At 44.7% G+C, this 16716-nt stretch overlaps 1 protein-coding gene across 2 annotated transcripts in view; it reads left to right on the forward strand.

The window, feature by feature from the left end:
• ccser2a (coiled-coil serine-rich protein 2a) overlaps positions 1-16360 on the forward strand; it is a 48356-nt gene extending 31996 nt beyond the window's left edge. Inside the window, exons 6-11 of one of the 2 annotated variants that reach the window (XM_056610049.1) lie at positions 132-330; positions 1462-1527; positions 1648-1809; positions 4079-4204; positions 9461-9545; positions 16183-16360. In XM_056610049.1, the coding sequence (XP_056466024.1) occupies positions 132-330; positions 1462-1527; positions 1648-1809; positions 4079-4204; positions 9461-9545; positions 16183-16271 (727 nt within the window). In that variant the 3' untranslated portion in view covers positions 16272-16360. Of the gene's footprint in view, positions 1-131; positions 331-1461; positions 1528-1647; positions 1810-4078; positions 4205-9460; positions 10445-16182 lie in introns of those variants that run through there. The other variant, XM_056610047.1, reaches the window with a different exon arrangement.
• The last annotated feature ends 356 nt before the right edge of the window (positions 16361-16716 follow it).

A 16716-nucleotide genomic window follows, 5' to 3' on the forward strand; every position in this document is an offset into this window, starting at 1 on the left:
CGTGTGTATGCCTGCCTTGTATGCATGTTACCGTCTGGATATGAATGTCTTATTTCCAACCTTTGTCTGCATGTCTCTCCGTCTCTCTCTGCCTGTCCGTCCATCTCTCTGTCTGCATTGGTGTCCCTCAGAGGGCCGGTGTTCCAGCACTACGATGGCCCCAGGGCACAAGGCTCCATTAGGGGGCCACCCCAGCCCCAGCAGCCTGCTAGCCGGGAAGACGACCGCACGCTGGGGGCCAACCTCCCCGACGAGCTCACTCTCAAACACATGGCCCAGGACTACAGCTCGCTCAAAAACCAGCTGTTCAAACTCCAGACCATACTGCAGGTGGGACCTGCATGCTCAGAGGTGGATGTATACATGAGCCACATATAAATATATGAACAGATGCAAACACGCACGCACACATGCACGTATACCCAGACACACACACAAGTTTTTAAATCTTGGTCTCCGGTGTTATTCAAGAACGACATATATGCATGGCTTGAGGTATTTAAATTACGAAGGAGATGGATCAACTGAACAGTATATTTTTTTGTTTTTATGTTGGATTATGTTGGATTATGTTTGGATTATGTTTATGTTTATGTTGGATGGTGTGTCTGGTCCCTTGAAAATCACATCATGGTTGTTTGACAGTAGGTTACTAATTGGTGAGTGGTAGGATAAAGCACAGTTGATTTTTAGAGCGAAAGGACCATAAAACAGCAGCCACGAAAGCACACAATAAAACATGACTCGCATGCGGTTTTCATATATTCTTTCAATTAGATTAAATTGTGTTTGTATAGCTCTTAATCACAGGTACATTCTCGAAGGGCTTAACGGGCCATTTATTTATGAGATTAACCAAGCAAAAGATTTTGAATAATTTAGTTAATTATAAATAATGCTATGCATTGGCATTATCATGCAGATAAAGGCTGGCCGTTTCACCTTAAGGGGGGTCCAGGCATCCAGTCGCACTCACGCAATGTGCTAAAACACAGAATTAAGAATTGGAAGGGAGAAAGTGCACACCAAACATGAAGAAAACAGCTCATAGAGCCTGCATCGGTGAAATCAGAAACATTCACATACTGAACATTACACACACACAAACAATATTAAAATCGCCAATGATTATCTTCAGCTGTTCATTAGGGGGTTTGTTTCACTGAGGATAGAGGAAATAGCATGAATACCAAGATGAAATGGTACTTCTTTATCGATGATTAGAAAAACGAAAAAAAAAAAATACAGGTTAACTAATTGAGTGGAATACAAATCAAACTAGTTCTTGGCATGGCATGTGTGTATGTGCATCCTTCAACGGGTTTTCTGTGTCTGCTCTGCCTACATGTGTGTGAGTAAATGTGTGTGTGTGTATGTGTGTGCGTGAGTGTGTGTGTGTGTGTGTGTGTGTGTGTGCGGTTATTTGTGAAACTAGGTCTCTATTTATTTGTCTGATTTCAGTGTGAGGATGCGGACACTCTTCAAGCTGCAGTCGAGGAGGGCGAGGTAAACACTACAGCCTCACAGGTAAGAGCCAGTGGCTGAGGGAGCGGCCATCATACTTTCAGTACACCATATATCGCTGTATTCCTGAGTGTATCTGTGTGTGTTTGTGTGTCTGTGCTCACGTCCGTGTCTGGCCTCCAGTTGGAGGATCTGATGCAGGAGGTGCAAGTTCTTCGAGAGGAGCTCAGCGGTCGTGACAAAACCATAGCCCAGCTCACCCTGCGCTGTCATCAGCTACAGCAACAGCAACATCTACAGCAGCAACAGCATCATGTGCAGCAGCAACACATTCAGCAATTAGCGGTGAGTCCCCCCCGAGAGACATTCTATAGCCCTGGCGGGGGAATTTATATTCTCCCAGCTGCAGGTTGCAATCATGGAATAGTTGTTTGTTTTTGTTCTGAATGGGGTTGATGTTCTGTGTCTTTCCAATTTCGACCATATGATAAGGAAAGACGGGTAGTTGACTTTCTGACCTGGTCTGGAGTACTATTTTGGAATATTATTTTGGAATATCATTTTAGGGTATTGACTCTGTAATGTTCTTGCTCAATGCTCACTGTGGGCACTCCTCCCACGGACCTAGCACTAGCAGGTGAGCAAAATGTGTGAGGTTGCTATAGATACGTTATTTTGTCGGCCGCCTTCATTATATTTTTTCTCGCCTAATGACACTCTTCTCCAGATTTGTAAGTATGTTGGATTCTGCTGCTTGGATTCATGTTATTAAGGTGCTATTCTGGTTTATGTGTGTCTGTGTGGGCGCAGGGTGTGCGTGTGTGGGCGGTGTGCATATGTGTGTCCATGCATTTATAGTATGTGTGAGGTTTAGTAATCCTAACCTTAGAACTCTTTTGCTTTAAGTGAGATCCATCTCATCTCTCACAATCATTAGTGTCTCTGCCTGGCTCTCTAGCTAAGGAATGCAAGCTTATATAATAAGGAAGGCATGGAGAGGGAAGTGGAGAAAGAGGGAAAGAAGTCTTGTGATATTAGCGTGACATTCAAATTCCCGGGGCCTCTAGTAATACCAAATGTCAATGTGTGGTTTGTACTGCACTCGCTGATCCGTCCAATTAGAAAGAGAGCCCGTCCGCATTCGGCCGTTGACTTCACCTCCCTGCAATGGTCAGGTTTTAACCAGGTGTCCAGGAAGGGTGTGTGGGAGAATGGGAAAGAAGAAAGAAAAGAAAATGGAAGAAAAATATGTACCATTTTGACACCCGCGGGATCAGACACAACGGTAGAGATGGAGTGAAATGGATTAAAACAGCCTTCTTTAAATGGTGCATCGACTTAGCAAAAATCCTGTTTGATCACAGTGGGTATCAGCAAAGTAATGCCAGATGGAAATGTTAGAGCAGGAACTGCTCAGTGGGAAACAAGATCCATATTTGTTTGTGAGGAAAAGTTTGAAAACACCCCCGATCCTTACACAAATGCGCGCACACACACACACGCACACGCACACACACACACACACACACACACACACACACACACACACACATGTACATGCACACACGCACATGCACAAGAGCACACACTCGCAGTGATGAAAGTGAGATTGGGTGTTTTGAGAGGGCAAGCAGTCAGGGAAGGAAGAGGGTGATGGAGTGGTGGCGAGCAGTGTGGAGACAGAGGGAGGTGCGGCGATTGACTCAATTGCGGGTAATGGAGTAATGAGAGGATGATGAATGGGCGAGGAGGGATACCCCGGGGGGAAAAGAGAGACAACCAGAGAGAAAAAAGGACAGAATCGGCTCCTTGACGAGTGCTGAGGAGCGGAAGGAGAGATTGAGAGGAAACAGAGACAGGAACCTTAGAAATGTCTGTGCTGGGAAGAACTGTACTGAACCGTTAGTCCCAGTCAGACCGGAGTCTGTTTACCGTGAAAACCAGCGGTGCATGGTTATGTATCGATGCTTTGAGATACAAAGACAAAATAATACAGTAAGTACACATAAGTAAATACAGAAGTCAATCTCCAGATTGAATGAGATGTAAGTCCCGTCTGGTGTTAAAGCCGTGGGCATCTTATAATAAACCAAATAAACACAATCGATGAATATGAAAAGTCCCGGCACGAAACAAAGGTGGCACGGGAATAATGAAAGTAATAATATAGTTGGCTGGGACACTCATCCTATAATGCTCTGAAATGAAGTGATTTGTTTATCATGTACACATATCTTGACGGCAGTTAAAGGCGCTTTGAGCGATGTCGTCACCATTATGTTCCACAGTTAGGTTGTTGAGCAGAAACTCACAAGTTATACTTCACTGTTCTACGCAATCCCCACACGCTTGCTCTTTAGACTTCACTGAATAAAACAAATGGATACATAAATAAACCTGGCAGCTGTGCATACGGGTGATTAGAGAAATAGTATAGTTTCCTAATAAGCCTCTTATCTCTAAATAGGGGGAAACAATATATTTAATTTAATTACACTTCAATAGCAGGGACCTAGCATGTCATTATTTAGGACATCAATTAGGTTTAATGAAATGTCTGTCTCGCTCTCTCTCCCTCCCTCCCTCCCTCTCTCTCTCCCCCCCCTCCCTCTAGCCTGCGCAGGGGTTGCCGGGCAGGTGCCATTGCCAGCACCAGAGGACTCCGTCCAATCTGAGACAGATGGAAAGACGACTCAAAGACAAGGCTACACAAACATACCTGAGAACACACAGCCCGGCTGTGAGTCTGCTTTACACACACACTCACACACACAAACACTTGAATAACCATTATTTTGTCTCTTTCTGACCTTCTTTTGCCTTTTCTCACCCTCTGTCCCCTTTTCTTTCCGCCTCTCGCCTCGGGCGTGAACGCTATTTCATATGTCACGGCATTTCCTTGTGTACGTCTCGCCGCCGTCCTCAGTGTGTTCTGACACACACCATCTTGTCTCAGCCTCACTAGGCCTATTCTTTGTCAGAGCTTTCATTCTCCATCACCCCCCACACCGTTCCTCACTGTTCTGTGTTCCTCAAACGTCATACTTTCATACCATAACGGCTCGCTGAGCGGTGGGGAGGTACAGGAGCAGCGAGGTAGAGAAATTCGAGTGAGACGGAAAAAGGAATGGCTGTGAAGGAAATTGAGTTATCCATCAACACACTTCTAGGACAGTGTCTTGATGGAAAGATTAAGATGGTTTTAGGAGAAGGTGAGACAGAAGCATGAAAAACATATCTGCGTAATGACAGACGATTGAACATTTTCAGCATACGCCTAAAAAAAGTATGTTTTTGATGTATGCAACTATTCTTAAGCACACCATTTCATAATTTCACCACAGATCCAAAAATAGTGCATCACTGCAAATACAAAAATACTGAATTGAGAACTCATAGTGCTCTGGTTTCTCAAGTTGTAATACATAATGAAAATGCAAGACAGATTAGCTCACTGAATAGCACAAGAGTTGGCATATTGTGGGCATCAAACAATTAACAAGATGAAGCACTGCGCTTGAATCAGTACTTTAGTAAATTATACAATTAATCAAGCAGCCTGGCTTCTGCATGGGTGAATGAATCATGATCACGCACAATGAAAAACTGCGTTCCCTTTGAACTGTACTTCATCTCCTAACCCTTTCAGTGAGTTAGTTTCAACAGAGCCTTTTCCCCAGAAACATATTTCAAAAAACCTGCTGTGGACAGACACGAGCAACATTTGCAACTTTAAAAGGTTAGCGGCGAATCCCTTCATTCTTACATTCATGACAACGTGACAAGGACGGAGGCAGTCTAAGGGAGAGGTCATGGAAACATACAATTGATTTATTTCCACTTTCGCACTATTTTGTACTTTTAATAATACCTTTGAATCTGTCTCTGCCTTTTGCCTTTCTGGTTTAGTTGTTTTTGTAAACCTTTTTGCCACAGTTTTTAATGTGTCATCTTCTCTTTTGTCTGCTGCCTAGAACCCACCTCCTCTGCATATTCCTCCTTCTTTCATCCTAGAGACATCAAAGTCATGCTGTATAACTTCAGCTAGTTCCCTGATATCTGATAGAACCCCCACCCGTCAGCTTGAGGAAATGAATCAGATCATTTATTTTCCATCACTGTCTTCCAAGAACAGTGCAACGATCACTATCAGATCAGCGGCTGCTGTTATCGTCCATATTGGAACTGGTTCCACAAGAATGTTTGCTGTATTCCTGGAGGCTCAAACAATCTGGTCGATGGACCTGTTGCAATGGGTTCCACTCCTGGTCCCTTTTGCACAACTTCATCTCTCTCCTTTTCTTTCTTTCTTTCTTTCTTCTGTTAATTCCCTCTGTATTTAATTCAACTTACTTTCCATCATTCATTATCCATCTTTCTTTCATTCATTCATTCAATCTCTTTCACTTCTCTGTACTTCTATCCTTCCTTAATTTCTCCTTCTCTCGTTAGTTCTTTATTCTTTATTTTGTTCCAACCCCATCCGCTATATCCTTTAATACGGCAGTAGCGTCACAGTGGACCTAAAGCAGCCCCGCCCCCTCCCTTCCAGATAGTGACTCAAGGCACCTGTCTGAACCATCTTGTACCTCCAGGCATAATATATAATTTCTCTTTCCCAGTTGCACACACACACACACACACACACACACACACACACACACACACACACACACACACACACACACACACACACACACACACACACACACACACACACACACACACACACACACACACACACACACACAGGCTAATAAACACACTCTCCACCATGTACACACCACGGGCCAACTTAATCATCTCAGACAGGTGAGAGCGTAATTGCCAAGGCCAGTGAGATGAGACAATATGGCCATGTATAGAGAGTTATTCAGGGCCTTATCAGCCCAAGGCTCTGTGTAGTCCATGATTATAGGGCAGTTTGAGACGAGCCAGAGAGAAGGGACAGGCTTTCACATACCCAATCAAAACTTTCTTCTTACCTTTGGAGTTTCGTATTTACATCCCCCCCCCCGCCAACTGAGTGAGGCTGCCCCTTGTGAAGCAAACCACTGCCTGCCACTCAGGCCTTTCAGCGGAGAGAGGCAGAGTATCATACAGAGACGGGAGAATCAAGCAGGGCTTTGAAAGGAAAAGCTGCTCGCGGATGGCAATAAAACTGCCAGTCACTGTCAGAGCCCCGTAGGAAAGCGAACCTTCTCTCGTTTCTCCATCCACACACATCCGCTCCCGTCCACACGGGCCCCGGCCTCCGCCTCCTATTCCATCGCGGCGCCTTCGCGGCGCCTGTTTGTTATTGGACAGGAAGTCGTGGGAGATGCAGGGAAAGGGGGGGGATCTTGGTAACTCATCATATCACACACATGCCGCCCTGTGCCGTCGGGATGCGGCCCTCTTGAAATGGTCTCCGCGGGACCTGCTGGGTTGATGGGTCCTCTCTTTTCTGCTACTTTGTAGCAGCGTGTCTGACTTATCTTGTGTCCCACTCGTACCTCAATCTATCCCCCCTGCTCCCCCTTTGCTCTCTCTCCTGCTTTTCATGTTCTTTTTTATGTTTTTCTCTGTTCTGTCTGTCTCACTCTTCTCTTATCTCTCTCTTTTCTCTCTCTCTCTTTATCTTTATTCTCTGTCTCTGTGTCTTTACTCCCTCTTTCTCCTTTTTGTTATCTCTCTATCCTCTTCCTCTCTCCTCATCCCGGGAGCTCTCCCTCTCCTCTCTCTTTATCTCTCTTCCCCGTCCGTCTCTTTTCTCCCTTTCTCTCCTCTGTTTTCTCTCTCTCCTCATCATGTGATCTCTCTCGCTCTCATCCTACCTGTCTCGACGGGTCTGGTGGGTTACCGTGTTCTGCCTCTTCTACAGTTGATTAAAGATGGCCGGATTTTGGGGTGCAGCTGCCTGCATACGGTAGCTAGTGAGGGGAGGATCTGATGGTGGGCGCTAGTGCTAGGCTGTTAGCCTGTCAGTCAGTCAGTCAACTCAATACGAAATTAAATCAAAATTGGGAAGAACTGCTGCTTATCCTTGCTCGAGGTAAGGCTGCTTGCGAAGTGGACAGTTGCGGTAGCTCTAGCCGCATAGCCATGACACGATGAATTAACCGTTGGTTCGTTCTTAGAAGTCGTTATTCGTCAACATGATAGACTAAGGCCACTATCAAACAGAGTGCGTTTTAGCAGCCTGCGGCACGTCTTATAATTGTTTTCAATGAGAGTAAAGTGGTTTTTCCTCACTGCCTTTGCGTGGCCGAGCGCCTCATGTTTATCGGATCTAAGCGCCCTGAACGCCTGGAATGGAAAAAACATAATATTTGTTTTTATCCATTGTCCAATCAGATGAATGAGACAATGTGTGCCCTCCGCCTGTTCAATTTTTTTATGCAGATGTTTAGATGAATGTCGATGGTTAAACAGATGTAAGTGGTTAGGTTGGGAACAGTGATTCGGTGGTTGCCTAGTAACAATAAAAAAAGATGCAGCAGGCTTCTTTTCTTTTGACTGTAGGCTTCAACAGATAAGGCACTGCGATGCACCTCGTGTCATTCAGGTTGCAGGACGCCTTGTGTCTGACCGTGGCTGGGGGGCGCTTTAAGGTGCTTCCCCCTATAGATCGGTCGACCGAGGAGATTCAGATGTGAGGGTGAACCCTCCATTATGGTTTGGTAAATAACTGGGATATCCTTTCAGACATTGCTAGTAATTTTTGCTGTCCCCTCAAGCAGCTACGATCAGGAACATTGGGCAGTAAGATAAAGAGCCAAAGATTTAAATGCGTCCCGGGCAGAGTCTTCTGATTGGTTCACTCGCTTCACGAGAAAGCGTCCTCCTACGTCAGATGTACCCAGCCCTTTACGTGCCTCTAATGGCAATCTTGCTACATTCAATCGCAACACAGCAGCGATCCGGAAATGTTATTTAGTCTTGAGAAGGCAAATTGCGGGTGCAATTTTCCCCGAATATCAATCTCTGTTCCCATTCATACATGAATCCAGGCAGAAAATCCTCCAGAACTTTGCAGGGCAAGACTGCATGTGTGAAAGGGGATTAAGATTACAGTTCCTTTTTCGGCTTACATTCGGGCATACTAAATCGATAATTTTGTCACCGTGATGATACAAATAATGTGGAACCCTTTCTGTATCTCCGTCTATCTGTTCTAAGCTGTTTAGGGGATGGTCTATTTTTGACCAAGGTATGCTTCAAGAAAAAGTCACAGCCTCTGCATACATTTCTCACATCATGCTCACCAGGGCTTGATGTAATATGTGTGACCGTGCTCATGTGCGTGCGTGTGTGTCTGTGTGTATGTGCGTTTGTGAACACATCTGTGGTGGGTGTTAGAAAAGATAGGGAGACTTTTCTGGATGACTGGCTGTCTCTCCCTTTGAATGTTTGGGCCTCTAAGACCTGAGTTATTGAAGCAGTTTAACTCACCCGCTATTTTTTTTATCTACTTTGGACAACCAACTTTTATGAACTACCAACCTTATGGTATCTGAGGTTGTTACGGGTTGGTAAAGGTTGGCAATGTTCTGGGAACACGGGGTGCGTGCTGCATGGCTTTCTCAACATGTGTCATTAACTCATTATCTCTTATGTTGAATGTTCACTTTACACCCTTAAATACTTTTCTGAGCATCTGTTTTTGCATCTTCTAATGAGCGTCAATTGTTCATGCATTCTGTGTAATTGTGGTCTGTTATACTATGTTGAGTGTATGCTTTTGTGACTGTGTGTGACTGTGTTTCTCTGCACGCATGCATGTGTGTGTGTGCCTGTCAGTGTGCGGCGCGCGTGTGTGTGTGTTTGTGTGTATATGTGTCAGTGTCCGTGTATGTTTGTCTGTGTGTGTGTTTGTGTGTCAGTGCCTGTGTGTATATGTGTCAGTGCCTGTGTGTGTTTGTACGAGTGTGTGTGTGTCTGTGTGTGTGCCTCAGTGCCTGTGTGTGCGTGGGTAAAGTGTCATGCTCTTGTCATGTGTGTTTTCTCCGTGCAGGGTGCGCTGGCCACCCCCTTGCTGTCTCTGTGGCAGGCGCAGCACCAGGGCTCAGCCCGCACCAGCATGCCCCAGCGTAGACAGAGTGAGTCACTAACACCTCCTCTCGACCTGGAACCCCTCCCTGTCCTCCTTTCTAACCCCGTCCGCTTAGCCCTCCCCTGGTTCTGGAGCTCATCAGGTACTGATGAAGGGGCGATCAGTCTGCTGTTTACACTGTTGTTTCACAACAGGCCGACAGAGATAAAAGAGGTTTTATTAATTAATCTATTCGGAGGATTAGATTACTTTGATGGATTGTTTTCATTGTTAGCAAGCAAGCAATAAGTGTTTTCTGATGTCTCTGTTCTGTGTCTCTGGTGATGTCTATGCTGAAGTTGTTTTGGTTGGTTAATGGGCAATGCTACTGTGACGTACCAGGACACGGGTCGTAGACCCTTATCGTCACTAGTTTGGCTGCTTCTTAACTAGTAGCAGACCAATACTTAGTGTAATGAGGGACACCTGTGCATATCTCCGATGACGCCTCTTTGAATGGTCTGTTGAGAACTGTATTGTAATTTCAACAAAAGTGGGCTCCACTTTATTTTATATCATTGGGTACAACAGATCATCTTCCTTTAAGGGTAGCCATAAAGTTTCCCCTTCAGTAATTTAAAAGGTGTTCTGTAAAACAATGCCAAAGGACTTTTATTATAGGTTACGATGTGTTAAAATACAATTAAGGCTATGTATACACACACATTCATTTGATTTATTGCCTATTGTAAAAAGGTAAAATATTCAGTGCATGACTTTGCTAGGCGTTGTGTTTAAAAGCCTGTAAGTACAATCTACAACGAAGTGAAATATCTCATATTTTTGGTGTTTACTGAAGTTGGACCCAATCGTGTATCATTGAAAAAGACAGTCACTGGTGAAAAAGAAAACCGAGCTGAAGTCACAATCGCTGCCCATCACTTCTCGTCCATTCTCAAGGCAATTTCCGAGCGTCTTTAGATTTTTCTGACGAGAGAGAGAGAGAGAGAGAGAGAGAGAGAGAGAGAGAGAGAGAATTGTCCTTAAACAAAGCAACAGAGAGAGGCAAAAGAATACAGCGCTCTGAATGGAGAGAGATAATAAGAGGAGAAGTGAGTCTCCTGCTGCTCTGCTTTGATCATTCACAACGGGGAGCGCTGCAGAATCCAGTGCATAGGATTGGGATGTTGTGTTCTGGTTCTCTATTGTGTGTGTGTGTGGGGGAGAGGGTCTCACCCTGTTGTGCTTAAAAGATTGACAGCACCAGCTGTGTCAGTAGTCAGTTTTAAAGAAATTGTACAAAAATATATGAAAAGTAGGACAAGGAAATGGAGGGAACAGGAGGGTAGACGAAAGAAAATGGTGGAAAGGCAGACATTGAAGGGACGTTATTTCCATATAGAACACATCAGTTATACTCACATTCATGGAATGGATCAAATAAACATAAGAAAATGCCGCATTTTTGTATCAATGCCCCCTCATGCGGCCATCAGCCTCTGACGTCAACACAGCATCCAGAGGCTCTCTCGCTCACCCACGAGCTCACCAGAATGGTATTTTCAGAGATTGAAAATCAAGTTCAGTCCCCTTTTATACTGTTCTCTATGATGAGAAAATAATGTGCTTTTGGACCGCAGCATATTGTCTTTGTTTGTTTTCCTCCACCCCAACAAAATACTCCAAACCACGGTGCGAGGCGTGGGCACTCCATGGTTTGGTATTGATTCTGAGTTTCTTGACCAGCAACCACCTGTCTCCTCTGAGTCCCCTGTGTTGCGCCACCTGTGTCCTGGTCTCGTCCCCCACAATATCCCTGCCCCTGCTTTGTACTGCTTCTCCTTTTGTTCCTGGTCTCTCAGTCCCCCCCCCTTTATGTTTTGTCCTTGTAACCCCCCCAATCCCTCCATCCTCCTCCCTCTTGACTTTCGTCTGTCATCGCCCTAGTTCTCACTCTGTCTCTCCGTTCATCCTCTGCCTCCCCATGCATCATGCCTCGCGGCAAGGTGTGGAGCCCCTAGTGCAGTACTTCACTGACAGAGCGTGGTATAGTAACCCTTTCTCTCACATATACATGCCTCCTATGTTGCTTTGTTTCCGGCCTGGTTTTTGGTTCAACGTGAAGCATGCCGATTTGCATATTATTGTCACGCATTTTGCATGCTTTTGCACTGGGGTTGTGGTTGTGGGGTGTGGGTGTTTATTTCTGTATTGTTGTGTCTTATGCCGCCACAGATTCAGCCTGCTATTCTCATAGTTTTTTTATTATTTTTTCACTGAGTTAAACAAACTAAGTTGGTTACTTTCTTCCATCCTTCGCAACACCTTTTGTTCTGCTGTGGTTTTGTGTGTGCCGTGTGTTCAGTTCAACCAACTTAATGTTTTATTCCTGTCATACTACTGAATTAATCATTATGCATGCTTGGATGCATTTCATTGTGTTGCGCCGCTCGTATGCTATTTTAGCCTCGGTGTTTTAACTTTGTGAAAGAATAGTGAGTGAGGTAGTGACGTTTATGAGCACCCGAATGATAATGTGTCCGCTAAACTAAAGCACATTACTTCCACTTTCAGCTATGAGGGTCTGGAGATCCATTCCTACTTACCTTAGTTACCCTGATAAATGTAGACCAAACCGTCGTGATACAAATACATTGCCTATGTAAGTGCCTCAATCAGACAAGCTTACTTCCTGCTGGTCTTTTAAAATATTAAGGATAACATCATGTCAATCAACACGGCATGGCGGATTGATAGAAAACGGTTATTGGTTAACCCGGATTTTGTGAATGTACAAGGGAGATTTGGATTGAATCAGCCTCATACTCCCCACTATGGCACAGTGGCCCCCCAGCTTGGATGATCCTGTTTGACATTTGTTTCCGACAACCATCTCAAGAGCTTGAAGGCTCATCTCCCCGGCATCAGTTATTCGTCAAACATTCATAGCGGTGATGTGGAATCGATCCTACGGATTTTTTAGGAAGCATTGGTCAGCTAATGAAATGCACTGGATGCTGTAATGGCCAAGTTCTCTCTTGTATACATCATCCAGACAAACATGATAACATTCCCATTATTTTCCAGATAGCCAAACAGGTTTAATTAACTTTTTTTTCTATCTAAATACTTTCATGTAGGCAAAACGTTCCAATTTTGCAGATACGTTTGAGCCTATAGTGCTTCAAATGGGTCTCACAAATGTGCCTCATCCCCAAAGCAGTTTTTCTGTGAAAGTGGTTATTATCTTTGTACTGAGAACTGAGAGTAAACAAAAAAACAAAAGCCACTTCTCCAGCATAGTAGCTTATTATTAAAGACCAGAAGAGACAGAATCTGGGGGATGAAACTCTGTACTGTACTCAGTGAATTAAAAACGCATCTCTGAGGGGATTAATTCCCATCAACACAGCAGGTACTATTAGGATGTGCATGATCTTAAATATAATTCCATCGTCTGTCGTGTTGTAATACATTTAATTGGGGTAAATAGGGTTGAATCTTTTTCTTTAAACACAAATACAGAACGTTCCACGCCTTTTGTGATCGTTGTTAAATGAACCAGTATCTACAAGAAAACACATTTTCACTCCTATGTCCTCCTCCGATGCAATTCGTTCTCTATCGATCTCCGTGGCGACATATGATATAATTGCGAGGGCAGCTGCAGACCTGATTATTCGTTGTTACTGGTGGCCAGGCAAGAGGAAAACCAGAAAGCAGACATAAAGGCTGGGAGAGAGCACATAGTATGGCAGATGAATACATGTTTCTGTACGTGTACGGGGTATATATCTTTTGTTCATTTGTATATTCCACTGCTGGCATATACAGTGTTACAAACAAATAACAAATTACATCATGTCACACATAAAACACATGAGCCTCTAAAAAGAAATGATGCCAGAGATTACTCTTAATGCAAAAAGATCTAGGGTGCAGTGTGCCAAGCTGCCAGCATGTGGAGCTGTGGCCTTTGAAATTCTCTTAGAAACACACACACACACACACACACACACACACACACACACACACACACACACACACACACACACACACACACACACACACACACACACACACACACACACACACACACACACACACACACACACACACACACACACACACACACACACACTTAAGGTGAATGCTAGTAGGAGACATAATCAAATACATTGCCTTAATCACCAAGCATGCACCACTTAGGTTTTAGCCCATTACTGTTTCATTTATGTGTGTGTATATATTTTCACATCATGTGTGTGGCGCTATAGTTTTCTGAAATATAAAAAGTGAAAAATAAAACAAATACTTACTCAAAAGAGGTACAGACCAAGGTCTGACCTAGCTTGAAGCATCATTCTCAGAACACTCTGATTTTCCGTTGGATAAAACGTGTCTCCAGACGTTCGGTCATTCGTGTGATTCAAGAGATCAACAACAATAATCTAAGATTTCAACAAATTGGTAGCAAGAAATAATCTGGACAGATCTGTAGTCGATGCTCATGTTATCATCCAATCCCATCCTATCACTGATATATTCAACAAAGAAAAAATTCTGTCCAGCCCGTAGCTCTCTCATTGTTCACACAGGTAAACAGTGTTATTGACCGTTTAGTCAGAGCACTACAGTTTGATATTGAGATCATGACGATAAAGGGTTATTGCCTTTCTTTTACTAATGAGGTGATATGATTGGAGGGGATGCACAGTATGCCAAGGGAGTTTGATCGGAAGACCACATAATATGGAGCCTGGTTAACCCATCCAGATATTCACCAGTCTGCCATGGACTAGGCAGCAATTGATTGTGTTTTAATTAAATTCTTGATAAAAAATCCTCTTGTTCTCTTCACTCTCACTGAATAAAGTTGGAAGTAAGACAAAAAACGAATCCACGCCCCTAAAAGAAGCCTTCCTTGCAAATTTCTGTATATCTTTTTAACATCATTATTTTGTCATTCTTAGATTAAAAAACTTTTTGGATCGCTATAATGGATGTATTTACACTTTACTTGGGCATCAAAGTATTTTTTTGTAGATTACAACGCTGGGCTCCTTTTTTATATATCTTTGAGAGAAAGTGATAAGGATCTGCACAGAGAAACAGAATGTGAATGTGAGATCAAGATGGTCTCACTAGACTACATAACCAGGATTCCTTGAAAACAAGACTAAAGATACTGAAATATCGATGATATTTTGAATATCAGGTTCCTGAACTTGAAACCTTTGGAGGAACTAAGTGCATTTCCAGAGCAGGAACCACATTCAGTTGGGGACATGGCTTGCAGCGCTGAACACTTCTGATCGGTGGAAGACTCACAGCAGTTAATATCAGCCAACATCTGCAGCCACAAACCTGCAGGTTTTTGTTTACTTTAAACTGCAGTAGGTTCAATCAAACACAGAACTTTTATTGCATCCATAGTGGATCTACATTCATGTAATTATCACTTTCTGTTATGTGTTGATTATTCTCTAAATACAAAGGGTATATTGATGGAAGTACGGAGCATATGCTTGTATCACCGTCTTTTTCACTGCCGTGAATCCTATTGGAAAATGTAAATCCACGCCTTAACTTACATTATGCACAAAACGATGCAGCATAATCGATGCAGTTTTGTTTGTCTGTTTTTTTCTCTCAGTCTTTCTCTTTTTCCATGTACACATTTGTTATATGTCCGATATAAGAGGACCTTAATTTGCCTAACCTTCGCAGGTCCTTGCACTGCGTTGGAAACACAGACAACGAAACAGGCGTCGGGGAGATATACATTTAGTAAATTGTTATTACATCTTGACAATGAATCATTCCTATTGGCCGGTTGTGATCCCTTCACCACTTCATTCTCTCCATGTCTGCTTTGGTGCACCTCTCTGAGGACGATACTGACATGGCTGCAACAAGATAAAACTTCTATCCTAGCCCTGCAGACAACGGACCATCTGCGGGTTTTAGAGGTACCTCTGGGCGCCCATCTAAAGGCAGTAATCACCGCCCGACAGGTGGACCTGAACCCCGGGCCTCAAACACCCCGTCAGCCTCCCTATCTCTCTGCCCGCGTGGTGTTCACTGCGGAATTGGCTTACTCTCCCCCAACCTCACCCATACCCTTCAATCACCACCCATTCCCTTCGAACTCCATCCACACCCTCCAAACTCCACCCATTCCCTTCAAACTCCACCCATTACCCCCAAATTCCACCCGTACCCCTCCAAACTCTAACCGTACCCTCCAAACTCCTTCCATACTCTTCAAACTCCACCCATACCCATCAAACTCCATCCAAACTCCACCCATACCCTCCAAACTCTGCGCATACACCTGAAACTCCTGCAGGGGCCATACAGCCACCATAAATAGGGATTATACCAGTCAATGCAGAAATAGTGAATAAATAATCAAAAATCAAAATGATACTAAATCTATGTTCATGTATTCATTCCGAAGGCTGTTATCTTTTTCTTTGCCATGAAATGCTCAATGCCTTCCATAGGGTCCACAAAATCTTCAGTTTATTTTATTAATGAAGTAGGCAAGGTCTAAACCTTTTGTGCCCGTTTCTTGTTGACCCTCCTTTATACACTCTCCTCACTTTAATGCCTCTCTAGATATTCGGCAGGTGCATAAAATGTGTATGTATTTGTTATAGATAAATATATATATCCCTTCTTCCGCTCCCTCCTTTCAGTCTCCAGTACCTCAGCCTTCCAGCCTCTGCCTCAGCCAGCCCCTCCCCCTGGAAAGACCAGCAAAACCTCCAACCGCGGCCCCCAGTGAGCCCCGGGAGCAGGAGGAGGAAGCCAGGAGCATCAGAGGGAGGGAAGCCGCCTCCGACTCCCCCCTGGCGGGCCATCGAGCGACCCCCGACGAAGATGAGCTGAGCCTCCTCTTCAGCACGCGCCTCCATCTCCTCGACGACTCATACTCCGGCACTCCGCGGGTGGGAGGCGTCGGAGGAGGAGGAAGCCCCCCCCGTTCGGCAGCTCCATCTGGCCCGGAGCAGAGGCCCCCCACCGAGACTCTGGCAGGCTCCGAAACCCGGGGGCCCGTTTCATCTCCCTTCTCCTCCCTCTGTTTCCCCTCCTCCCCCTCCTCCGCCTGCCCCCGCATGCTGCAGCCCCCCCGGCTCCACAAGCGCGTGTCGGTGCCGGCGCTGCCGCCGGGGCCCGCCGGCGGGTCGGCCACGCCTAAGCCGGCCGGTTCCCTGCGGCCTCCGGGGGGC

This window comes from Gadus chalcogrammus, chromosome 15 (assembly GCF_026213295.1).
Source record: "Gadus chalcogrammus isolate NIFS_2021 chromosome 15, NIFS_Gcha_1.0, whole genome shotgun sequence".
In the NCBI taxonomy this organism is placed as follows: Eukaryota; Metazoa; Chordata; class Actinopteri; order Gadiformes; family Gadidae; genus Gadus; species Gadus chalcogrammus.